This window comes from Corythoichthys intestinalis, chromosome 10 (assembly GCF_030265065.1).
Source record: "Corythoichthys intestinalis isolate RoL2023-P3 chromosome 10, ASM3026506v1, whole genome shotgun sequence".
NCBI classification, from domain to species: Eukaryota; Metazoa; Chordata; class Actinopteri; order Syngnathiformes; family Syngnathidae; genus Corythoichthys; species Corythoichthys intestinalis.
Window position 1 is genome coordinate 44749713 of NC_080404.1, and position 26630 is coordinate 44776342.

The window sequence follows — 26630 nt, forward strand, 5'->3', positions numbered from 1 at the left end:
GGAAGACCGCGAACTCGACGCTCGAATAGGAAGCACACGTTTTGATTTAATACGCGAATTTTTTTCCGTAGCTTGATGCAATATCCTTAAAATGCCCCACTAAGGGATTTAAACACACAATTCTCCAAGTTTTGAGATGCAACCGATAAAGTCCACGTGCAACTCACGACGTTTGAGTATAATTTCTAGCAGAGAACGCTAGCCAGCTACTTCGGTGTCGAGTATAAAAGTTGACCATTAAAGTTTCAAAAAGTTTAGATTTTGTATCCACCTATTACATATTTTAGCAACTAGTCATTCCTGCCCCCCCCCCTTTTTATTTATTGATTTTTTAATCTTATTTATTTTACTTCAGCGTGGTTGTTCACCGAATTTGGGAATGTCATCGCCCTTGTTGTACAGCGATTCTGAAGATGAGGTAACTTGATGATTTGTGTTATGTGACTTGATAGTTTATCAGCAAGTGTTTGTATGACTTGTATCACTGTTCTATTAACATTTTTAATTATTTAGTGAAAAATATATTAAATAATTATGATTTCAACCTATTATTCAATTGACATTAAACTAACCACAAGTCCTGCTGCAACCTAAAACTATCTTGTTTAAACAAGCAGCACAGTACCATACATATTATTGCTCAAATGTAAAGATAATTATCTCTCTCTCACTCCCCCATTCATCCAACTTCTAATTATTTACTAATACTTGTGTCTGTTTATGAGGGTACTGTCATAATTTAGAGGGTCGTCCATTGATCGAAGGATCGGGGGTTCAACTCCAGCTTGCGCTTGTCGTCCACCTTTTGCAGCTATTAGAGATTCAACTCTCCTGGGAAGGCTGTCCACCAGGTTGAGGAGTGTGTTTATGGGAAACTTTTGCCATTCACCCAAAAGCATTACTTTCAATTAATGTTTAAGTGGACATAACTCATAACTAGAGGTCGGAATCTTTGGGCACCTAACGATTCGATTACGATTAAGATTCAGACACTCCGATTCGATTATAAATCGATTATTGATGCCCCCCTCCCTCCATTTTTTTTTTTTTTTTTTTAATGTTTTGTATATTTGTTCCAAAATTGTTCAAAAATCCTCTCAGGCTAAATAAACTAAACTACTATTTTAGTATCAAGTTACCAGTTAAAAACAGTAAATAAAATACTCAAGTCCCCATACTGTATCAGCAGCTTTAAACTACATTCAATGAATTTAATGTTGTGAATCAACCGTTAAAGTTGTTAAAATTGCGCCCGTTATTCCATAATTTCCCTCATGTCTACTTTCGACATGTGAAAGTTTTAAAACTGTTTCATCATTTAAAGATAGATTGAAGTCAAGATTTTGCCGATTTAGGGGTATTTTAGATAAAAAGTAATTAGGTTCTCTACAACAGAGCCTTCTAGAGAAGTCTAATGCTTTAAGATGGCGCCTGTTTACTAGCGCGGGAAAGTCTGTCATTTCACATCTAGTCTAGATATATGTGATATCTACCGTAGCCGTATGTTGCCGTATGTTTGTAGCAACTAGCAACTGGGCGCTGTTTGTAGCGGCTGATGGCCGCAGTCAGGTATTACTGTTTTTTTTTTTTTTTTTTTACCTAGCGGCATTAGCTGCACATGATATTTACTCTCGGTCCGTTCCTCATTGCGTCCTGAAGACTGCGCTGACTGCGTTTTATTTCTGCTTTACCTGGTATAATTCAATAATCGGAATTTGGATGTTTGTGAATCGTTCTCGAATCTTCCACGGCCGAATCGCGAATAATCTAAGAATCGGAAATTTTGCACGCCTCTACTCATAACTAATGCGTGTGTGTGCGCACTCCTGCGGCCAGGGGATATAATTTTTGACGGTGGTAACTACATTGGCAAGACACCGATGGTGGCTCTGTTGTACAATCAGTGTTTTTAGTGGGCAAATTGAAAATCCGCTCACCATTTTGGCTGTGCTCTCTGAAGTTTCATGGTCCACGTTTTCAATTCTTGGTTCTTGCTCAGTAGTTGTAGCTTTTGAAAGCTTAGGTTTGGAAAAAAATACGTATATCCATCTTGCTTCTTCGGTCCTCGGGTGGTTTTGGCTAAGCAAAGCAAATGACCCTCTCAGGTGCTCGTCACATGATCTGTTCTAAAAATGTTTTAGACCCATTATAAAAATCTTTTTTTTTTTTTTGTTCATTTTATTCATTTTTGTTGTTTGTTTTATTGCTTTACAACTTTTATAGATAATATTTTACCGCAAAACTCTTACTTTTAAAATCATATATCGGAAAGTCAATTACATGCAATTACACTTTTCGCCAGGCCTGGTCCCTCCCTTAAACTTCGTGTATGGATTTAAGAAAATAATCTGATTAAGACGTTATAAATTTGCAGTGCAAACGCTTCCCTTTTTTTTTTTTTTTTTTTTTTTTTTTAATAATAAAGCTGACAGGTGTGCGAGCAAATTTCATGACTGGATTCGTTGCACAGGTAGCAACATGCTATGACTGTTCCACGCTGGAATTCACTGAGCTCTTGAGAGCGACCCGTTCTTTCACAAATGTTTGTCATAACAGTCTGCATGCCTAGGTGGTATGAATGCGTGAGTGTGAACACACGTACAGTGCTTTGTGACACCTGTCTTTGAAAGGCGCAATATACGTAAAGTTGCTTTGCTTTGATTTGTTTTTGTGTGGATTATATATAAAATATAGATATTGTCATGTCATACAGCGCTATTTCATTGCATTTTATCTAATCATTTTGTTTGGTTTCTCATTAGCCCAAGCTCCCCCTCAGTCCATTTTACCCATACATCCGATGTGGCCTTTGCTGTGGCTTTCTCATTGATGCCACCACCATCACAGAGTGTTTACACACGTGTAAGTAGCGCCAAAGAAGGGTGGGGTGGTTGAAATGTTAACTCTTTTACTGCCGTTGACGATGATAGATGTCCAGTCATATTTTTTCATCATTAATGCTGTAATTTGAAACCAGTTTATCACTAATAGACATAGGCCTGTTGTGAAATTTTAGTGGGTGATGTATTGTCTCATTAATGATTGCCAAAATGCGTTGTTGTAAAAAAAAAAAAAAAAAAAAAAAAAAAAAAAAACCAGAAAAAAAACCAACTAATGTAGCGACAGTATATCTTAATAAATCAAGTCTTCAACAAAACTTTAGAACTTCAGATTTCAGAATGTTAAATAAGTGAGAAACCTAACTAGGGCTGCTGCAATCGATTCGTGAAGTTATTGATTAATCCATCAATAAGTTCGAATAATCGAGTAATCGGATTAGCGACATTTAATGCCTCGCAGAATAAATTTTAGGAGATGTAAAACAACTTGCTAAAATGGTACTTTCGAAAGGCAAAAGTCCTCTAGGTTAAATGCTATAAAATGCAAAAGTTTTATTTTTAATGCTCTTGACAAATCGTTCAAACACATATTCCCCCCAAAAAACTGCTACATATACTTCTAAACGAAATTACGAATGCATCAGCAATTATATTAGCTCAAACGAAAACAACCTTATGTTGGTCTTAACAGGGAGCAGCTGGATCCAGCCATGTTCGATAAGTTGTCATATTCACTGTTGCCACTAGAGGGCAATGTATCCACCCAAATCAATATAACTAAATGCAAACACTTTCATAACAAACCATGACAACGCCACTCTAATCAAACCAATCCTTGAAGCAGCAAAATTTGATTCGAAGCTTTTTTCTAATCAAATTACTCGAGTTAATCGATTCATCATTCTGTGGCAAGAACCTATCAAAATCGTTGATTTTGGTCCAAGCGATTGTTGTCTAGACATGTGAAGTTGTTTTGCAGACATGGACCTTTCATAAACGGTATCATTTGAAAGCAAGCACAATCCAGAGTGTGTAACAGGCAGTACTGAACATGATGAAAACAAGTAGGAATAAATGTAATAAATTATTTGTCTCCTTATCTGAGTACTGTAATTTGTCAAATAATCCCTCTTGCACTGTTATATTAGCACTACATCACCACTTGCTGCTAGTCACCTAATCACTTCATTCCCAATCTCTGTAACCTGTGATTTTATATTAGCCTTATTGTACTTTTGCTGTGGGAAGTTGGGTGCTGAGGGTGCTAGAGAAAAAAAAGTGTTTTGATACGTTCTTTTTTTGTTGTTGTTAAAAATAAATACAACTTTGTAATAGTGTATTTAACTTTGGTGATTAAATATGTTTTTTTTGTAATAACACCACCTGACACCTTGCTTGCTACCGTGTCAAGTTGAATAAGACGCTATTGGAATGGAAAAGTAAACTGTTAACAGAGGAGGTGTTAAAGTGCCTTAAAAACAAATTGGCTGTGTTTCAATAATTTTATTTATTTAACAATTTATTCGCCCTCACTCACTTGCCCTATGCACTTGCCTTTGGAGGAATCCCTGCCGCCATCTTAAGGGCTGTTCCATTTCTCTAAATAGCTGAAGTGAACTTGATGAGATAGACCCTTTGAGGGCTTAGTGATCGAGTCAACAACGATAGTCTTTTCAGAGCTCCCTATATCCCACAATGCATTGCAATGGTGGTCAGAAAATACTGTATGTTCGTGCGGTGGTGGTAGTAAAGCTCAAACACAGTTGGCTGCTGTCTATTTACCACAATTGTGAGAGAATTTTATTCATGCTTAAAACACAACCATTATACATCATATTTTGTCTGCTTTTTGTTATCCTTGCATGAGAACCTTATGGCATTAATCTGTTGAGTGTGCCTTCTGATGGCCTTGACTGTAACACCATATGCCCAAATATAGACTGTTGTGTTCCTGTTTTCCAATATGCCCTGAATTACCGTAATTTCCCGAATATAACGCGCACTTTTTTCCCCCAAAATCAACTTGTAAAATCATGGTGCGCATTATAAACGGGTACATGGATGGAGACAGAAATATATATATATTACATATATATATATAAACCGATTTTTTTTTTTATTATTGATACGGCCACGTTGTGTTGAAGAAACGTATGTGGCGACCCGTTGCCGACCATTACGGTACGTGACGTCACCATTTTGTTTCGGTAATACTTCACTCTAATTGGCTGAATGATTTCGTCTGTTTTAAATTCTGCTTTTTTTGCTCTTCATAAAGCACGGAATTTAGTTTCTTGAAATCATTTGAGTCAACGTTTATTGCAGCTCCGCAACTCTGACCATAATGTAAGCACACAGACTTCCTGTGTCCGTCAACTATAACTGTCCCTCAGGAAATCCCAAATAACAATAGTTCCTATTACTGTCGTGGTCATAGCGATGAGCTCTCACGGATTTCCGACTTACGTTCTCACTTTCATTTTACCGTATCAATCCATGGAAGAAACATTTATTCATCATGATGAAACGACCAAGTTATACAGCAGCCTTTAAAAGAAAAGTCACATCTGTTTTGTTTTCTCCTAGATTCTGGTAAGCTGGAGAAGTTGTCAAACCGTATTATGACCTTAAATATTGTCAGTTTACGGTAATGTTTTGAACTACCAATATACTATGCTTGTGCTGTGTTTCACCAGTCAGTAAAATGACATTTCTGTATCTGTACACGAGCTCTGTTTTCTTGTATTCTTCTATTTATTGGTGCTAAAATTAGGGTGCGCGTTATAAACGGGTACAATATTTTTCCCTAGATTTTACAAGTAAATTTGGGGTGCGCATTATACACGGGTGCGCCTTATATTCGGGAAATTACGGTAATACAATGAGCGACTGTAGTTTATCAAACTAAGCTTATCTTCGTTCTAGCCGGGACTGCTGCTCAAGGTCTAAGCTCAAAAATGTTTTTGTATGGGAAAAATACCCTGGCTTGTGAGATGATGAGTTTTGTTTCTTGGAAAAGTTTCGTTTCACGGTGTGCTTCTGCACCGCCCTTTTTTCCAGTATAAATGTCGAGCTTCTATTGTACAGCTTCGTACTTTCTGGGTGATCACAGCTTCTGGCTGGGTCATTCTGTACCCAAGAGCTCTTGTTCATAAAGACTTCGAAGAATATCAATCCATGGTTGGGGTCGTATTTATTTCTCTAATCGAGCTATCGAGGTAACACTTGTCTTGGAGTTCAAATTTGAGCTTCCCTGACAATCACAGAAGAAGAAAATGAATTAAGGAGCCAGTACGGTGTTTGACTTATACCAAACAGCCTTTCGAATTGTAAAATTCATCATTTTTGTTTAAAAAAAAAAAAAAAAAAGGAAAAATTTGTCTGTGGGACTTATGTCAGAACGTATGGAATCACAGGAGTCCCAGTGTCTTTTATTTCCAGAACGAAAACTCCAACACACACTGTAGGTGAAATAGGACACTGTCTTTGTAGTAGCCTAATAGTAGTGCGTAAACTATCCAGCATGCATGTGTACTGTCTTTTTTTCACGTGTACACATTGTGTACTGGAGATAACGTGTGAGCATGACAAATTCAGACCAAAACTAAAAAAAAAAGATCCTCAGCACCCCCTTTTTGTGAGTTATTTCCAGCGCCTCTGGGTGGGCTAAACCTCAGTGACGCCAAGCGGCAAAAATTGAAGCGGGGTGTTCATTTTTGTTGGTTTAGAACCAAAGTACTCCCACACTATGGCTGTGACATTTAGCTCGGAAATAAACATTTTATGTCGTTTTTCATCTATCCGACTCTGCGCTTGTTGTGATCCATATGTGCACGCAACCTCAGCCCCGCCTCCCTCCATTGAATGATTGACATGAAGACATCCTCTTTGTGACTCAAATATAGATACGCAGATGGATTGGACATCTAGCACCGTCAATGGCAACCAATGAGTTAATAGACGGTGAATTATCTTGTTTTTTAAAAATAATAATAATTGCTGCAACACATAATGGGCTAACATCTAATGTGAAATTCTAGTGTCTTAATTAGCTCTTTGTCTTTCCCTAGTTTGCAAAAGCTGCATTGTGAAACATTTTTACAACAGCAACAAGTGTCCTACTTGCACTGTTGTAGTCCACGAAACACAACCCCTTTACCATATCAGGTATACATATATGTATATTTCTAGCGTTGTAGTATTTTTCCAGATGCATTATAAAACATTCATTAAAAAAAGAACATGCAGTATTTGTTAAGAAAATATTAGTTAATTTTATATAATCTTTTTGTATCAAATTTGTCTTTCGATAGGCCTGACAGACAACTTCAGGATATTGTTTACAAAATGATTCCTTTCCTGGAAGAGGGTAATTACAAGTCTGATAAACAGAAGTGTCACATGTACATTTGGTGGATTGTGTAGTTTTGGGCTAAGCCTTTTATGCTTTATATTTCAGCTGAAAGAAACCGAATGGTTAACTTCTATAAGAAACGAGGTTCGGCGATACCAAAACCAGGTAATTTTTTTGATTTCTAAAAATTAAAGAGACAGGACATAAGAAAATATGAGTGCACCTCTTCTGTAAAATATTTTTTTAAAAATCCTTTTTGTAGTAAAAATGAAAATCTTCAGAATTTTATGTGATTATTGAGAGTGTATATACAGTATTGAGTTGCGTAAGACTTAATGGTGTGTACCATGGCTGCAGCTATCGAATATTAATATGGAGTATTCTACTGAAAATTCCTTTTTTTTTTTTTTTTTGTAAAAAGCAATTATAATTATACATTAGATAAAAACTTTTCACGTAATATTGAACCATTTTTAGACAATGTCTTTATTTTAAATGTACATTGTTGAAAACAGCCAGCAATTGCATCTGAAAATTCCTTTTTTTTTTTTTTTTTTTTTTTTGTAAAAAGCAATGATAAATATACATTAGATAACAACTTTTCACCTAATATTGAACCATTTTTAGACAATGTCTTTATTTTAAATGTACATTGTTGAAAACAGCCAGCAATTGCATCTGATGTGACTAGAAAAAAACGAATTAATTGCTTTCACTCAAAAAGCCAAATGTCTTATTAAAAAAATCTTATTTCTTACCTAAAAATGTCATTACGCTTGATAACACACATACCTTAAAAGTTAAGCGTTTTTTCCGCGTTATAATCAGTGCTGTCAAATTTATCGCGTTAACGGGCGGTAATTTTTTAAATTAATCACTTTAAAGTATTTGACGCATTTAATGATGCGCGTAATAACCCGCTCATGCATTGCCTCAAACAGATTACAATGACGCCGTTTTTTGCACATTGAGACCTAAGAGGCAGAGACAGGCAAGTGGACACAAACGTTCATTGGACTGCGCCGTTTATTGGCATAAGCTTCGGCAACTCCTTCACGACAAACATAAGTATCATTTAGTGAAAGCACAACAAAAATAATATTCCTCGCTCCCCCCAAAAAATAATGTTCACAAAAATGAAAAGTGCTTCAATCGTTTAGCTAAACAAATACACTGGATAGCAATATTTAGTCACAAAATACCAACTATCAGAGGTCTCGTACGTTGTGAAGCCAGCACTCAAATGACCGTAAAGTACAATGGAAACTGGGAACTACGGCGTCAGTCGAGGGACAAAACACACTCAATGGCTTGATTTCTAAGTAATTTAAAACTCGCCATTGACACCTTGTGGTGTATCATATTTCAATCTTTACCTTACGTAGTTAGACACTGGAAGAACGGCAGGGAGCCCATGAGACGTCACCGCTCGGCGACGTCAACACTGGCGAGCTACTAGTTTATTTTTTGATTGAAATTTTTACAAATTTTATTAAAACGTAAACATTAGGAGGGGTTTTAATATAAAATTACTATAACTTTTACTAACATTTATAATTTAAGAACTACAAGTCTTTCTTTCCGTGGATCCCTTTAACAGAAAGAACGTTAAAAATGTTAATGCCATCTTGTGGATTTATTGTTATAATAAACAAATACAGTACTTATGTACAGTATGTTGAATGTATATATCCGTCTTGCGTCTTCTCTTTCCATTCCAACAATAATTTACAGGAAAAATATGGCATATTTTATAGATGGTCTGGATTGCAATTAATTACGATTAATTAATTTTTAAGCCGTGATTAACTCGATTAAAACATTTAATCGTTTGACAGCCATAGTTTCAATTGAATTTCCATTTGTGTCAAGCTATTTAAAAGTTCTAGTTAAATTTTAAGTCTAAATTATAAGTCCCTATAGGATTTTGAGTTTTTGCAGTGTTCAGAATAAATGTTTGATACCTGCTGTGTTGGAGAACATTAGGCACCAGTGCTGCTTGGTGTTTTATCCATCAGTGACTACTGAGCTGAAATACAGTTAGCTGTATTATGTTCTTATGTTACACCCTGATCACTCTACAGCGCTATTTATACAGATTAAATAAAGGCTGTATGAAAGACACGTTAGCCACGCATCGACAGGAGTCATAATTGATAGAAACCTAGCCCTCCACGGGGTTAATGTTACATTAGCAAGGGACAGTAACATTAATCTTATTTATTAGCGCTATGTTAACTTAATTTTACCTTGTACCCAATATCACTCGCGGAGAAAACTGGGTGCCTTTGGTGGAGCGGGGGCATGGCGGGCGGGTCGCACAGTGGCGCCCGGCCCGGGTTTTGGGGGTGGTCATCTGTCGCAGAGTCCAGCCAAGGGTGCGGAAGCGTCAGCGAGCCGTGGTGCCGGGCGGGGTTTGTGTTATGCAAGCGCTGTCTTACAGTGAATACATGAAACAGAGTTTGCCTTGGTCTCCAGCTCGAAATGCTTCCACACTTTTGACGTATTCTGCTTTTTCTTGGTGCCTTTCTTTTCGCTTTTGTCGGCACCTCTATACAGTAGTCATGTGTAGTTGAAATCAAATATATCCGCCGCCTCTTCTTCCTGCACGCACGTGTCGTCAGTGTGTTGTGCTGCATTAAAAGTAGCCGGGGCAAAACGTGATGATTAGAGCTGGCAAAATTGAGCGATTCCCCGAGGCGGAGACAATTCCTCGATCAATTTTTAAAATCGAGTTACTCTAATTATTCGAGTAATTGTTTCAGCTTTAGTGTGTACTCATTTATGGTACAATGAATTAATTGGTCTAAAAATTGGTAATTGGTTTTTGTTACCTAAAATGAAAAATCTTTTTTCAAACTATGTGCGTCTGTTTTTGCACTTGAGTATTTAGGAGTTTGCTATGCTACAACAAGAGATGCACTGTATTAAATAAAATCTGGTTAAAATTGCTTTCGCTGGTCTGTGGAACATTTTTTTTTTTTGTATGTGTTGCAGTCTGTGCTTCAGCTCCTTCAGGACATAAAAAGCAAAAGAAGGAGTCCATGCATCAATGTATGCTTAGTATCCCACCTGAATTGGATGTATCACTGTTGCTGGACTTTGTAGGGTGAGTTGTCTTGACATTCTTTGTTGATCATTGTATTGTTCTGAAACTGGAATCAAATTAAAGCCTAAAATAATAATGAACTTGTGTAGAACCAAAAACGATCTAGAACAATATCGGAAGTCGGCTGCTGTCAGAGAATGTTTAAAATGGTGACCAAGCTACTATAACCAAAGGAGGTTACAATTATATGACTCCTTCTATTTAAAAAAAAATAAATTTTGTTTTTCTTTCAGGGCTGAAGAGGGGATAAAGAGCTATAAGGTAAACTATTAAACAGCTTGAGTTTTTCAGAAAAATTTAAAATGAAAATATTCAGAAATTAATCCTTTAACGGGGTTCTGTCAAAATAAAACATTTTTTGGTTACATTTGGTTACAAATGTGGTGCGGCGCATAAAAAACAAAAAAAATCCTGCATTGAAACTGAAAATTACTGAAAACAAGACTGTGTCCTCAAGAGTTTGACTTCCGTACAAATTTGGGAAGATCACCGCCAAAGGAATGGAACGGTCGTTAAAGGTGCCATGACACCATACAAACTACAAAACTACAGCAAGTAACTTTAAAATGACACGCCATATTTTGTTTGGACACAAAACCTTCCAAAAACATGACAGAAAAGGCTTAATGAGGAAATCAGACTGTAATTATGTAGGCTTCCTTTCTCAGCTGCCTTTGCCCCGCCCACAAAAAGTTTTGCAAAGAGAAGATGATGTCACACCCAGAATGGCTTTGTCATTCTGTCAACATGTACAAGCTAGCGCAGCACTTGAAGGCAAGACGATCATCACGATCAGAATTGCTGACAAAAAGTGGGCGTTCCCTGATGCGTTGTTCTGGATGGAATAACAATGAAATGGTAATGTCTGATTTGAGTGCCAAATTTGTGTTTTACATTTAAAACGACTTTAGTGCAATTATTTTCATTTTTGGACATGGTCACCATTTCAAAGCACCTTTAAGAAAAATATTGATTTTTTTGTTTGTTCATTGCCTAGCCACTAGAGAGGCCTTATGTCCGCGTGTCAAGTGATGCCACCGTCCGCCACGTGGAGCTGTTCATCAGAAAGAAGATGGAACTCAGCCCAACTTGCCAGGTGAGTCGGCCAAGCCCACTAACAAGCTTAATCGGTCTGCTGAGTCACCTTGATTCTTAGAAGGTCAGCACAGAATTTACTTAACTGTCACATGTTTACTGACCATTGCGTACAGCAGGGGTCAGCAACCCTGGTCCTCGAGTGCCACTATCCAGCTTGTTTTCCATGTTTCCTTCCTTTGACACACCTGAATCAAATGATCAGCTCATCACCAAGCCCTGCAGGACCCTGATAACGATCATTTTCATTTGATTCAGGTGTGTTAAAGCTTGACACGGAGAATGAAGGTCTGAGTGTCTGATTGTTCTGAACAGTTTTAATGTATAACATGGGAGTATGACAGACATCCACTGTGATGATTCAACATACCTCGTTTATTAGGTAAAAGCAGCGAACAGGAAGGGGTTATGGGGGAACAGAAGAAAAAAAGGGAGATAAAGACCGAGAAAGCACAAACAAGAACTACATTAAACGCCTACTCTGACTAACTGAATATGTTGGTGCTATCGTTAGCTAGTTGTATTTCCGGTTGACCATGTAGGGGGCCTGATAACCAAGGAAAGGGGCGGGGGCTTCTGAGAGATAAGTGATTTGGAGGGGTGAAGTGTACATAAATCAGCCATGTGGTCTTGAACCCAGTATTTGTGTGAATCCCTTGTGAGTGTGAGTATGTTGGCGTCCTATTCTATGCGGTCTCATCGCTAATTCTGAATTGAGGTTTTCTACTTGAGTGTGTCTAATTTCACCTAGTCATGCGTGAGTTCCCATCTAACGTGATAGTCCCGCAGACGAGTGGAGATGCCGCGTGGGTGCTGCCCAGGGCCACCCCCTTCCCTAGCCAGTTAGCGTCATTGTTGACGAAAACAACACTGAACTTAAAAAAACAGAAAAGCAAACGATTTTCATCCTTTTATTGTGAATTGGAATGAGTTTATCACTAGTGGATGTCCAATCCGTTTGAGGTGGGAGGGATGGCATCGAATGAATGAATGAATGGGGCATTTCACTTCATTTCTTGTTGCTTTTCGGTCAATTCCGTTTCCTTTTGGGGATTTATGGGTCACGTCCTGTTGATTATGGGGCATTTACATGTCACTTCCTGTTGATTTGGGTTTACTGAAAAGGAAGTGACACAAGAATATCCCTAAATAAATGGGAAGTGACTCTATATCAACCGGACCTGTAAATGCCATAAAATGAACGGAAAGTGACGTGTAAGTGCCCACAAGATGCTGTGAATGCTGTGGTTTTAGTGCCAGACGTCTAGACGTCTAGAGCCATTGACAGCTCTAGACGTCCAATCCAGTAAAAATGAATTGGATATTGAGCGCTGTCAATCGCAGCCAGTTAGCCAACGTAGACTTCGTCCCAATGGAAAGTTTTAGTAGCAACCTGTTGGTTCCTTTTATTTTTTAAACAGTGACATCTTGTTAAAATGATATATCGATTCTTGGCGGGAGCATATTGATAACTTTTTGGGCTTCAAGGTATCGCGATATAATCAACCTTTTCGATATATTGTCACATTCCTAATGGAAGCATTTTGTTTGTCTGTCTTGTAGGTTGATGTGGTTTGTGGAGATCAGCTCCTGGATCAATATCAGTCGCTAAAAGATGTTCAGAGAACTGTGGGATCTGAGGCCTTGGAGGTAAACAGGACTACTTAAATACACATTTCTCAATGAAGGGCATGCGCACTTGACCACTAAAGAATATTAAGTGCTTCCTAACGTGAGGATTAGTGCTGCAATGTTTAATCGATTCACTCGTGTAATTCGATTAGAAAAAAAGCTCGGAAATTAATTTTGCTGCTTTGAAGATTCTAAGTGAGATTGTAGTGGTTTGTTTTAAAAGTGTTGCATTGATTTGGGTGGATACACTGCCCTCTAGTGGCAACAGTGAATATGCCATAACTCGTCTAACATGGCTAAATCCAGCTGCTCTGAACATAAGGTATGTTTTTGATTGAGCTAATGTTTTTTTATGCATTCGTTATTTAGATTAGAAGTATATTTAGCAGTTTTTTATGGTAATATGTGTTTGAACAATTTGTTAAGAGCTTTGTTAAAAAAAAAACAAAAGAAAGAAAAATTTAGCATTTTATAGCATTTAAGCTAGTGGATTTTTGCTAAGCAAGTTAGCCAATTGTTTTTTGTTATCTTTTGATATCGTACTAAATGTACGTAATCCGATTACTTGATTATTCGAATTGATCGATAGATTAATCGATTACTTAAATAATCGATAGCTGTTGAGAATGTGAATGTGTATTTTTTTTAAAAAGCCAAATTCATGTTCCCACAGGATGGTCTGTTGGTGCTGCACTTTGGGTTGGTGCTGTCTTGTTTGTCTTAAAAGAAACAAATGGATCGATTCGTGGCATTGCACACTTGTCGCAAGGTGGAACTGAACTGCAAAATAACATGCAAGGGATGTGATTTTTTGTTTTGAAATTTTTCAGGACATAGTACTGCTATGCTTGCGGGACACAGCTAGTGTATTTTTCTGTTCTCTGCAATACAGTACATAATTTGATTCATTTTCTGTGCCTTTTTTGTATAAGTCAATGCTGGGAATTACAAGTATCACTTAAGAACAACTGCCAAAGATACATGTGTAATTATGCAGTGGATTTACATTGTCTTGGTTTTACTTTTTTAATCTTCAATTTTTACTTTTGTACTTAGTCTGAAAATTCTGAGATATTTTGTTTGTATGATGGCTTTAAATAAAATATTTTATATTGATGAACTTTAACTTAATATTCAGGATTCTAGTTTGTCCTCTAGCGTTTATGTAATTATAAACACTGATAAACTGATGAAGTTTCAATGTATGTTAGGCTCTGGAGTGCTTAAACATCTGTTATGAAAATCTTTTTTTCTGATAATGCATCTAAGCAAGCTGTTCTGTAATAGTAGGACAATGCAAGCAGACCAAATGATATTTAGTCCACTTTATTTTTGTACCATCAGTCATTGCAAATGTATCGTTGTGAGCATTAGGGGACATTGTTATTGCCTAAAGCTACATGAAATGAACTTTCTAAATAAATTGTATGCATACAATATGTCCAGTACTGATCATTCTCACAGCCTCGTAAGTTTTCTTGACATTAAGAGTAATGTTCACCAATAGTAAAGCAGTAGTCTTATGATCTAGTTTTCTTTTTGAAATCAAGAACAAGCACTAGTGTGAATACAATTTTAGCATATTACTGGTCTATCAATAGTACGTAAAACACCATGACTTATATTAGGTTAACATCTTGATACAAGCTTACATTTGAGAAATATTTAGTCCAAAAATGTTCACATATTTTAGGCCTCTGCACTATGGAAATTAGTCATGTACGTATTATCTGACTTGTTAAAATGTTTAAAATTTAGATTTTCATTACTCCAAAGCATCACGTTGCTACAATCCAAGGGCATAGGTTTGGTCTTAACATTGGTTGGGACGATATAATAGCATGAACACTTTTTGCTAGGGTTGAAACATTAATAAGACCGAACAGATAGGGTGAACGGGGGTAAGGACTAAATTTCTCACGAATATAAACCTTTTTAATTGATAGGTTGAATGATCAATGCAATAATTAATCTGGATTGATTTATACTTTCATGTTTATTGGTTCAGGTGATACACTGTTCGATTCAAACCTTTGTTTTCAAAAACTACTAAAAAAGCGAACCTAAGTAACTTTTTATCTAAAATACTCCTAAATCTGCAAAATCCTGACTTGAATCTATCTTTAAATGATGAAACAGTTTTAAAACTTCCACATGTCAAAAGTAGACAGAAGGGAACTAATGCAATAATGGGAGCAATTTTAACAACTTTTAAAGGTTGATTCAGTGTAAAGGGTAAATTACGGTAAAGAATTGGGTTAGGGCCAATTGTCCCAAAAACCTTTTACACTTCACATAGTTTGACCTAAGTTTTTTTTTTTTTTTTTTTTTTTTTTTTTTGAGGAAAAAAAAACAAAACATGAAAATTATAACTAGTTACTTTGCCAAGTAACTAATTACGCTTTCATTCAGGTAACTGAGTAACGCACTTACTTTTTGGGAGAAGTAATTTGTAACTATAATTTTTTAAAGTAAGATTAACAACACTGCATGTTAGCCTACATTGTCCTTCACCACAAGAGTAATACATTGCTTTAATTGGTTGTCTCTTTAATCTTCCTTATTTTCATCTCTAAAGTGCATCAGTGGATTAAACAATTATGGGGGGAAAAAATCATTCAATCGGCTTTATTTACCCCATTTATGATTCATGTACGATTATATGAAAAAAACTGCATAGGCTGCTGCAAATAAAATTTTTCAATAAATAATGTTGAAAATAAATACATTTTAATTAATAAATAAATGCACTAATCGGTATTTAGTTCCAAAAGTGTAAAGTCACATCAGCCAATCAAACGTGCGTTTGAGGGGGAAATAAATGGACCAGCTCTTTGAGCTAGTAATAATTGGTAAATGTAAGTCTAAACATACGAAAAAAAAAAAAAATCACTTAATAATGGTAGGGTCAATTCTATCCTTACGACATATTGGAAGAAAATTTAAATGACCTACTGTATATAACTAAACTCATTATATAATGCAAATAATGTTGCTTAAAAGCTGGTGGGGACCATTTGAGCATGTTAAAAAGTTGCTAGTGTTACGTCCCTACCGTCCTTTTGCAAACCTTCGCCCTTGTTACAATGTGATTGTTGGACACTCTTTCAGTGGATTTAAAGTATTTGACTAGAACTTTAGCTTATTAGTCTCCTTCCCTGCCTACATCTGTTACTTCAGTTGTTTGAATTGATGTCCGCTTCGTCCTTCTCCTCCTCCTTGAGGCTTTCCTTCTTGGCTCCGTCTTTGTCTCGCTGGTTGCTCCTGGAGGAGCCGGCCGAAGCCCGGGCCTGGTAGCTGTAACTAGCTGCTCCGAATGACATCCCGGAGTTGAAGTGAGTTTCCTCGCCTTCCAGCAGCTTCCTTGTAGGATAAAAATGATACAAGTTGAAGTAACAGTATGAATTTCAATTTGTTTGTCACAAGTAGTCGTCCAATCTATCTTAACTGGAAGGGCTAGCAGAGAATTATTTTTATTCATGTGCTGCAGTTCAAACGGACTGGACGATAGCCTGTCAATGGCAGCCAATGAGTCAAAAAGTATCTCACTGATAACTGACTTGCACTTCACTAGACTGGATAGCTGATAGTTTTTAGAGCAATTGCCTGTTAGTCAAGGGCGTAGGTTTGCATAGGGACAATAGGGACAATACCAACTTTTCAGGATGCTCAAATATGCATTATATAATTAGTTCAGCAATATAGGTCATTTAGATTGTCTTCCAGTGTGTTTTAATGGTTGTAATTGACCCCACCATTATTAAGTGATTTGTTTTCATTATGTTCAGACTTAAATGTACCTCATTTCACTTGCTGAATGTGCCGGTCCATTTTCTTCCCTCCTAAACGTACATTTGATTGGCTGATGACTTGACCCCCACCCTCCACTCACACACATACACACTCATATTCGATATTAGCAATATTAGTTTTTTTTTTCCCAGCCAGCAAAGCCATTGTAAGAAATGTAAAGAAACGTCAATGTTGTTAAAGTGGGGAACACACCACTAATTTTGCGACTGAAAGTCTGACCTGCATCAGAGTTAGCATAACATTAAACTGTGTGAACTTGCTAACCTACAAAACCCGAGTAGGAAGCTGCTTAGAAGTGCCCCCCTGTTTGTGTTTTCTACTTTTAATGTCAATTAAACGGTGAGAAATGTAATGAATTGAGGTTTACCCGCATCGCCCCAATTTTACTTTTTATTTTATTTATGTGGTCTTAAAGCAGCTCACAGGAGCTTTGATTTTTGTTGAGTTTGGCTGTGCTTGTGGACAAAAGCAGTAGTGCTTTACGTGAAGGACGGCTCCATTTTTATTTATTTTGTTATTGCCTGGCAGTTATTTCAGTTATATTTAATTTCTTTATTAATACAATGTTGAGTGGTCTTAAGACAAATGTTGATTTTTTTGCATTCATGGATAGTTAAGAGATGATTAACAAGTTTGTATTTATTCCGTATGTTAATGTAATTTAATTTCAAATAATGCAGGTTATGCCATGTCGTCCCTACCAATGTTGAGACCAAACCTACACCCTTGCTGTTAGTCATTAGGTCTTATACACACGTAACATTTTCATTCTTTTTCATCGACCCACCTGTAAGCAGCTATTTCAATGTCCAGAGCCATCTTGACATTAAGCAGGTCCTGATATTCTCTCAGGTGCTGGGCCATCTCTCCCTTCAGGTTCCTCAATTCAGTATCCAGTTGGCCAATAGTGTCCTGTTAAAAAAAGATCAACAATAATGAAAAAGGTCACACAAAGTGTTCACTTTTCTCTTTTTAAATACAACCATAACCTTTGAAGTGTACTTCATTTGAGCTTCCCTAAATAGCAGGTCAAAACAGATGGCCTTCCTGTATCCAATTTAGCAGCAGTCCGGGTTAATCTAGATACATAGGATCAGTTCACTAAGAACTTTCGCTGTCTAACGCCAAGTGACTTCCAGACTAAAACTATTTTATTTGCAGTTGACATGTTTCCCTGAAAAGCCTTTGCACCTGGTTGTGGAAAACAGGTTGGTATAAAGTTCTTCAGCATAATCGTGGGCATTTGTCACAAAACAGGTGTTGGATTGTAAATGACCACCAGTTTCATTGCCATTCTCCTTGTTTCTCACCTAAAGCCCATCAGTACTTAATTGAACTGGAAAGTATGAATGCAATGTATTTTTAGTTTATTATAAGACGACGACCAATTTGGGCCAATGCAGTATTACGTAGTCAAGAAAATGAGGTGTGTTAACATTTCTATTTCCACAGCTAGTTTTTATTCAACTTGACATTGACAAGTTAGGGCCACTTTGAAGGTTGCTCTCAAGCTGTGACATAATTGATGAGTTTGTCCTGCTCAATCCTATTAACTTGCAGAGTCATTCAAGTGACTTACTTTGACACGGGTGAAGGCTGTTTTGGGGTATGTTTGTAAGTAAGTTTTGGCACCCCTGCAATTCTGTCAGATAATGCTCAATTTCTCCCAGAAAATGATGGCAATTACAAATGCTTTGGTAGTAATAACTTGATTTATTTTGCTTGCAATGAAAAAACACAAAAGAGAATGGGGGGAAAAAATTAAATCATTATCATTTTATACAAAACTCCAAAAAAGGCCGGACAAAAGTATTGGCACCCTTTGAAAAATCGTGATGCTTCTCTAATTTGTGTAATTAACAGCACCTGTTACTTACCTGTGGCACATAACAGATGGTGGCAATTACTAAATCACACTTGCAGCCAGTTAAAATGGATTAAAGGTGACTCAACTTCTGTCCTGTGTCCTTGTGTGTACCACATTGAGCATGGAGAAAAGAAAGAAGACCAAAGAACTGTCTGAGGACTTAAGAAGCAAAATTGTGAGGAAGCATGGGCAATCTCAAAGCTACAAGTCCATCTCCAAAGACCTGAATGTTCCTGTGTCTACCGTGCGCAGTGTCATCAATAAGCGTAAAGCCCATGGCACTTTGGCTAACCTCCTGAGATGTGGACAGAAAAGACAAATTGACGAGTGATTTCAACGAAAGTGGAAAATGGTGGATAAAGAACCTCGACGAACATCCAAACAAGTTCAAGCTGTCCTGCAGTCCGAGGGTAGAACAGTGTCAGCCTGCACTATCCGTCAGCATCTGAATAAAAATGGATTCTATGGGACAGAGGTTGCGCTAGACTTTTTCGTTGTCTGTCATTTTGACTGACAGGGTCATAAAAATCCGGTCATAATCTATTTTTACCCGTCACTTAAATTTTTAAAATGATGATATTGACATTGTGGTGACCCTTTGTTTGGCATAATTCACCTTCCGTACTTGTGTGTCCATTTGGCCGAGCACGTTACCGGCTACGACACAGCCACGTGACAGAGACACTTAAGAGCCGCACGCGTTCCGGTGTTGTGCCGAAAAATAGCCGCCCCGCGTGAAATGTCCCCCCTGACGGGAATGCTTATTTATAACGCTTTATTGAGCGTTTATTTGATTTATTTGTTTATTTTATATTTGAGCGCCCACACGTAACTCCTACAGCTTTTTCATACCAATCGATGGACATGGAAACGATTTTCTTGTACCGTGAATATATGTATTATTTTACTCTGCTTAAACTAATAAATGTCATACCTGTGTAATTGTCATTGAGATATGGTCGTGAAAACCTGTAGACTAATACATTTCTGTTCAAAGATGGTTATGTGGCCCAGTCCATGATTTGTTACTAAAATAAAGTACTAGTATTTTGTCTAATTTATTTATTTAAAACTGATTTTACAGTCGTAAATCCAATACTGTAATGCGTCCATGAAAACATTTAATGTTTTCACCTCAATAAAGCGTGATAAATAAGCGTTCCCGACGGGGGGACATTTCACGCGGGGCGGCTATTTTTTGGCACAACACCGGCTTGAATAGAGAGCTCACAGAGAGCAGCAGAGCTACAGCGGCTAGACCTAGCAATTCGAGCTAACAAGACTTAACATTGCATACAGCTTCAACATATTCAATAGTATTTAGTTTTCATTCATTTTAAATTAATATTCTGTCCGAACAAGCTTAACAGAGAATCCACACCGTGCCATCACACATCAAGCAGATGAATATGTAACTTTTTCTCCGCAGTGACAAAAACAGCTGTGTGGCCCCAGTAGGTAGGCTACATATGGAACAATGAAATTAACAGTTCACCTGCTGTGGCCTGAACGGAGTCTTACACCTTCCTCCTGGTGCGCATGGACTTGAATTGCATGCCCGCTTGTGCAGTCCCTGTTTTTTCACCTCTTTTATCAACACCATCGTCGTTTTGGGGCTTTTTGAAGAAACTTCGGACACTCCGTTGCCTTGACATTTTTCAGAGTAAGGCCAACGACGTCATGCATCGAGAGACAATAACTAATTAATATGTTCACTCGCCGCCCTGTGGTCTGGGGTGTGAATTGCAACCTGTCAAAATGACAGATGGACTTCAGTTTTTTCCGTCACCGTTTTAAAAAATCTGTCAACGGCGGAAAATATTCGGTTAACGCGACCCCTGCTATGGGATAGGATACCCAGGAAGACCCCACTTCTGACCCAGAGACATTAAAAAGCCAGGCTGGAGTTTGCCAAAACTTACCTGAGGAAGCCAAAAACATTTTGGAAGAATGTTCACTGGTCAGATGGGACTAAAGTAGAGCTTTTTGGGAAAAGGCATCAACATACGTAGAGTTTAGTGGAAGAAAAAAACAAGGCCTTCGAAGAAAAGAACGTCCCCACAGTCAAATATGGCGGAGGTTCCCTGATGTTTTGGGGTTGCTTTGCTGCCTCTGGCGCTGGACTCCTTGACCGTGTGCATGGCATTATGAAGTCAGAAGACTACCACCAAATTTTGCAGCATAATTTAGGGCCCAGTGTGAGAAAGCTGGTTCTCCCTCAGAGGTCATGGGTCTTTCAGCAGGACAATGACACAAAACACACTTCAAAAGCAATAGAAAATGGTTTGAGAGAAAGCACTGGAGACTTCTAAAGTGGCCAGCAATGAGTTCAGACCGTAATCCCATAGAACACCTGTGGAGAGATCTGAAAATGGCAGTTTGGAGAAGGCACCCTTCAAATCTCAGACCTGGAGCAGTTGGCCAAAGAAGAATGGTCTAAAATTCCAGCAGAGCATTGTAAGAAACTCATTGATGGATACTGGAAGCGGTTGTTCGCTTTTATTTTGTCTAAAGGTTGTGCTACCAAGAATTAGGCTGAGGGTGTCCGGCCCATTTTTGCAGTTTTGTGAAAAATGATAATGATTTCTTTTCCCCATTCTCTTTTGTGTTTTTTTTTTTTTATTGCAAGCAAAAATAAATGAAGATATTACTACCAAAGCATTTGTAATTGCAATCATTTTCTGGGAGAAATTGAGCATTATCTGACAGAATTGCAGGGGTGCCAATAGTTTTGTCCAGCACTGTATGATGTTTGTATACTTTAAATACACATATTTATATCTCACTGGTGCGCCTGGAATAAATCACTTGCAATAAAGGAGGGTTTAGAGCACCACATACTTCATAAGTATTTCATTGCATACCTGAAATACTGTGACTTCTCCATTGTGAGCATCCTCCATCTCTGTGATCTGCCTCTCTAGAGACTCATTGGCACCCCTCAGTGTCTCGATCTCCAAGGTCTTGGCCTGCAACTGCCTCCTGAACTCGTTCATCTCCTCCCTGCTGGCTCGCATGGCCTCGTTGCTTCTAGTGGCTTGTTCGCTAAGGCTGGCGAACTTGCCCTTGTACCACTCCTCTGCGGACTGCAGGTTTTTGGAAGCAATGGACTCGTACTGGTTGCGGATCTCTTTCAGAGCTGAGGTGAGGTCCGGTTTGGCGAGTTCCATTTCCACGGAGACCTGCTGCGCCTCCATCATGCCGCTCAGCTCCTGGATTTCCTCATCGTGGACTTTGTTCAGGAAGGAGATTTCATCCATTAGCGATTCCACTCGACGCTCCAGATCCAGACGAACGGCCGCTGCGTCGTCCACATCCTTCCTGAAGGACCTCAAGGTTTGCTCAGTCTCTTCACGCACGCTCAGCTCCTCCTCATATTTTGCAGTGAGTTTCTAAAATGTAGCAAGTATTATGATAAACAGATCTATATTTCTAAAGAATGCATGGATTCAATTTCCAACTTGTAAGACACAAAGGCAAACGCAGAAGACCAAAAATGTTAAGAGGGTGTAATTGTATTTCATTTTCAGAAGCACCTTAACTACTAGAACACTATGAATATTGGGACTTTCATGTTACTAAATTTGTACCTGCAGCTCATCTTCCATGTTATTCCTCTCAATCAGGATGCGGTTCTTGTCCCTATTCAGTTCCTCCAACTGGGAGCGCATGTCCCTTATCTCTTCCTGGTAGAGATGAGCAGTCCGCGATGGTTCGCTCTGCCTCTGCCGCAACGCTACCAGCTCGGCCTCCAGTACTTTATTCTGCTGCTCCAGGTGTCTGACTTTATCAATGAACATGGCGAAGCGATCATTCAGACCCTATGCAACCAGACAAATGCTTCATTAGTATAATACACACGTTTGCCATAAATCATAACAAATGAGTGGAAAAATATCAGTAGTGTGCCCAAGGGGTCGTGTGGTTGTGCTGCAGTTCAGTTTTCTATAAGAAAACCCTGAATTATAGCAGTACCATATTTTAGCATCTGGATGACGTGTAACAAATATATTTTGTTTTAGATAGAAAATTTTGCAGTTTTTCAATAAAATAAAGCTTTTAAAATGTGGGTTCTGATGCAGACCAGATTTTTTTGTCTTATTTCAATTTTTATTTTATTTCTAGAACATGCACTTCAATTAAAGCGGAAAACTATAATTTAGTGCTGCAACGATTAATCGATTAACTCAAGTATTCGATTAGAAATTTAAAAAAAAAAATTATTGCCTTGAGTATTCATTTAACTAAAGTGGCGTTGTAATGGTTTATTATGAAAGAGTGCAATTAGTTTTATTGATTAGGGTGGATACACTGCCCTCTGGTCTGCCATATTTCACATGGCTGAATCCAACTGCTCCCTGTTAAGACAAATGTAAGCTAAGTTTTTGTTTGAGCTAATGTTTTTTTTATGCAATTAGGTTTGTAGGTATATTTAGCTGTTTTTTGTGGGAATATGTGTCTGAACCATTTGTTAAGAGCATTGTGAAAAAAAAAGTTAGCATTTTATAGCATTTAAGCTAGCGGACTTTTGCTATGTAAGTTAGCCAATTGTTCTTTTGTTGTACATGGATCCTTTTTTTTTTTTTTTTAAATACTGTTTGAGGCTCAGCTCAGGTATTTTAATGGTTCATATTCCTTATCTGATTACTTGATTATTCGAACTAACTAGTTCATCGATTAATCGACTACTAAAATACTCGATAGCTGCAGCCCTAATATAATTACAGTAGGAATTTTATTTTTTACTTTAACGAGAATGCCCAATTTTAACTCATTTATCGAATGATCTCTGCCAGCCCTTCCAATCAAAATCGATTGGCTGTCTATCGCTGTCAATGGCACCCAATGACTACGTACAAGTAAATACGGATGAGCTGTACAGATCCGATCACGTCTCACTCTCCCTCCTGCTGCTTTTCATGGTCAGGCAGTGCACTGAAGTTGCCTAATAAAGTTAACGATGATTGACAGATGTTCAGGGCTGATCTTGCCAGTGATGCTTGGAAGCCGAAACTTCATCATCGTTTCACTTGTTAAACAGTTGCTGTAGCAACTCACTGTGTCTAAGTGAGCAGCTTGAGCGTATTTGAGTGCACTCACTCAATGAAGCATTTAATAAAGACAAGCATTTTTCTACTTTATTCTTGTTTAAAAATGATAAGATGGGACAGTAACATGTTTAAAACTTATCAAAATTATTACATTTGAAGTGCTTTAGAACCATTTATAAAAATATATACAGTGGTACCTCTATATACGAAGTTAATTTGTTCCAGGACCTTGTTTGTAAGTCGAATGTCGAGCAGGATTTTCCCATAAGAATACATTATAATTCCATTAATTCGTTCCACAGCCTGAAAACCTATACTAAATCCTTAATAAATGCTTCTGGTACTATTGCAAATAGCAATTACACAGAGCAAAACAAATAAATTATGACTAAAAAACGGAATAATAATATAATACTACTACTAATAATAATAGTACCTGTAAAAATGTAACGAATCGAGTTCTAATGTAGCAGATGGGTTTTGCATGGTGTACCTGAACGTACCGCGTGGCTGACTTGACAATGAGAAAGGACTTTTTACTTTTCATGTTCAGCTGTGGCGGAATGAAGGCATGTTGTGTTGCACAAGCTCTGAAATAATTAAAAACCTGACAAAGCTGGCAATTTTTTTGGCGATGTTACCACAATAATAATTGGCACCTTAACCTATAACGGCTAGCGAACGGAGGTCTGAAGAGGACCGTCGAGATCGTAGACATTCTTCGACCGTACTGTCGAGCAAGTTCACGGATGTGCACACCACGCTCATATTTTTCATCATTTCCATCCATATTTCAATGGTAAGCGTCACCTTTTTCCTTTTTACACCACCTGCACTAACATTCTTGGAACTCATGTTTCTCTCGCAAGAAAATCAGCCGTGTGTGTCTTCCAGCAAAACAAAGAAACTGTTGCGCTGTCATAAATCGTCGTATTTCGAGCATGTTGTCTGATGTAGAAACAAATGGTGAGTCAAAATTTATGTCGGATGTTGAAAAGATCGTGTGTCGAAGCGATCGTATGTCAAGGTACCACTGTATATAGTGGAAAACACTCAGGTGACATGACGTTCTGCTCTGAGACCCCCAATTTAGCCAAATTTCAAAAGTGTTCTATATGCATGTGTGATACATCATTGGAAAGCTTAAAAAGTCAATTTTCTGGGTGAAGAAACATTTTGAACAGGAGGGCATTTTAAAAAAACAAAAAACAAAAAAAACCCAGCAAAACCTTAACTGGAGGTGAGAGTATGAGAGAGCATAATCAAAGATGCCATGATTTTAACGAGATATTATTGGGTACTTACCTCTTTTTGATAAAAAAAAATCCATGTAGCATGTATCACCGAGTGTCAAGACACAGCTGTGACTGGCCACAGCCGGATTTTTGGGGGATTTTATGGGTGAAACATGGTAATATAACAAAGGTCACGATGCAGAAATCGCAGACATCAATTTACTCTTTTAAACGTTTTTCTTTTTTAATTTTTTTTGTTTGCATCCATTATCACATAAAATATTGGGGAAAATGCGAGAGTAAAAAAAATTTTTTTTAAAATTAAGCGATAGTTATGAGGTAGATATCTGTGACTTTACAGGCACCAATTTTTTCATTGTGACGTGATTTGTTTAAAATATGGGTGAATACTTTTTTAAAGATGTTTTTTTTTTAAAAAAAACCTAAATATTAGACATTGATTAATGATTCTTAGCTAAAAATGACAGACGTTTCGAATAATAAATATGATTACTTCCTTTTTATGGCTAGGTTGAAACAAAAGCGGTTGCGCGACGTCTGTAAACGGGGGTTTCCAGGGTAAAACGGACAAATTCATAATAGTTCGGGGGCTTAATGTGCCATGAATCTGCTATGGCAGCATATAGACTGTTCAATCAAACACAACCGTTCTTTTGACTTAAAATACAGCAGTTTATTTTAAAGAGGGGTGCAAGAGCAAAAACTGCTTTTTCAGCCTTGTCTGTGTTTTCCGCCATATAGTTTTTTTGAAATTATAGTTTGAGGGAAAAAAAAGGGAAAAATCATGTCTTATATGTATCTCTTTCCAATGCTGAATCTGAATAAATTGCTCAGAAAAAAAAGGGGGGGCGCTACTTCGCGTTTTTTTTTACTTATTGCGGTGGGTCCTGGGGCTTATTAACAGCGAAAAACGAGGGGTCACTGTACTTGCAACGTGAGTGATATTCTACATGCACTTACAGTCCTAAAACAACAAATACCACCAACACATTCCCTATGACGTCACATACCTGAAGCTGCTCTTTCTCGTTGGTTCTGATGACTTTCAGTTCGTTGTTGACCACCGAAGTCTGCGTCAAATCGAGGGAGTCTGTGGCCATAAGAGAGAAGGAGCCCGGAGGTTGGCCCAGCCGTCGGTACAGCCCCACGGCAGAGGTGCTGTTTCGGGATACTGCCATGGACCTGACCCCTGGGGAGACCCTAGGGATGGAGCTACTCATACGGGAGGAAGAAGAAGCGGGGAACCTGGAGGTATCCCCAAAAATCTTTCGGTAGGAGGACGAAGTGTAGCGGTCTCTGTAGTTCATCTCTGCCATGAGTCAGAGCTCAAAGTAAAGTGTACTTAGAAGAGATTTAACGGAGCTTTAAGCAACGTGGTTACAGGTGGACTGAACCATTTTATGCACGGAACATACTAAACAAACGGTATTTGAAGCTATTTAGTGTTTAAAAAAAAATTGTAAAACTAGTTTAATACACATATTCCACACCCAAAAACATAAACTCAGACATGAAGAAATGTTGTAGGCTATTATTTAAAACATTTGAAGTTGAGTATAATATTCTGTTACACGTAGCCTACTGAAAAATAGAAACGACAGAAGTCATTCCAT

The 26630-nt window shown here is 37.8% G+C and overlaps 2 protein-coding genes across 5 annotated transcripts; one reads left to right on the forward strand and one right to left on the reverse strand.

Moving 5' to 3' along the window:
- Positions 1 to 15366, forward strand: pcgf6 (polycomb group ring finger 6). Of its 4 annotated transcripts, XM_057848678.1 has the most exons (11): positions 1 to 418; positions 2763 to 2862; positions 6911 to 7007; positions 7154 to 7209; positions 7300 to 7359; positions 10192 to 10303; positions 10537 to 10564; positions 11060 to 11161; positions 11301 to 11399; positions 12962 to 13048; positions 13704 to 15366. In XM_057848678.1, exons 1-11 carry the CDS (start codon positions 380 to 382, stop codon positions 13752 to 13754), a joined length of 831 nt encoding a protein of 276 aa, XP_057704661.1. In that variant the 5' UTR covers positions 1 to 379; the 3' UTR covers positions 13755 to 15366. The 4 variants fall into 4 exon arrangements, 3 of the variants coding, with proteins under 3 accessions (XP_057704661.1, XP_057704662.1, XP_057704663.1); XR_009064660.1 differs by lacking the exon at positions 13704 to 15366 and having other exon boundaries at positions 10972 to 11161; positions 12962 to 13007; XM_057848679.1 differs by lacking the exon at positions 11060 to 11161.
- LOC130923166 (alpha-internexin-like) lies at positions 11325 to 26362 on the reverse strand. The gene is made up of 5 exons (XM_057848677.1): positions 26028 to 26362; positions 22301 to 22531; positions 21575 to 22102; positions 17631 to 17755; positions 11325 to 16393 (listed from the first exon to the last, which is right to left on the reverse strand). The coding sequence occupies exons 1-5, from the start codon at positions 26331 to 26333 to the stop codon at positions 16207 to 16209; spliced, it is 1377 nt and encodes a 458-aa protein (XP_057704660.1). The 5' UTR covers positions 26334 to 26362; the 3' UTR covers positions 11325 to 16206.
- Between the last annotated feature and the right edge of the window lie 268 nt (positions 26363 to 26630).

What these genes read in the sequence shown, in the direction of transcription:
- pcgf6 (XM_057848678.1), top strand. Translation starts at nt 380, where the DNA reads ATGTCATCGCCCTTGTTGTACAGCGATTCTGAAGATGAG. An exon ending in CAACCCCTTTACCATATCAG is followed by an intron (nt 7,008 to 7,153) that starts GTATACATATAT and finishes GTCTTTCGATAG; the next exon opens with GCCTGACAGACAACTTCAGG. An exon ending in CTGTTGCTGGACTTTGTAGG is followed by an intron (nt 10,304 to 10,536) that starts GTGAGTTGTCTT and finishes TTTTTCTTTCAG; the next exon opens with GGCTGAAGAGGGGATAAAGA.
- LOC130923166 (XM_057848677.1), bottom strand. Translation starts at nt 26,333, where the DNA reads ATGGCAGAGATGAACTACAGAGACCGCTACACTTCGTCCTCCTACCGA. An exon ending in ACGAGAAAGAGCAGCTTCAG is followed by an intron (nt 22,532 to 26,027) that starts GTATGTGACGTC and finishes CTGGTTGCATAG; the next exon opens with GGTCTGAATGATCGCTTCGC. An exon ending in GAGAAGTCACAGTATTTCAG is followed by an intron (nt 17,756 to 21,574) that starts GTATGCAATGAA and finishes TTTTTTTAACAG; the next exon opens with GACACTATTGGCCAACTGGA.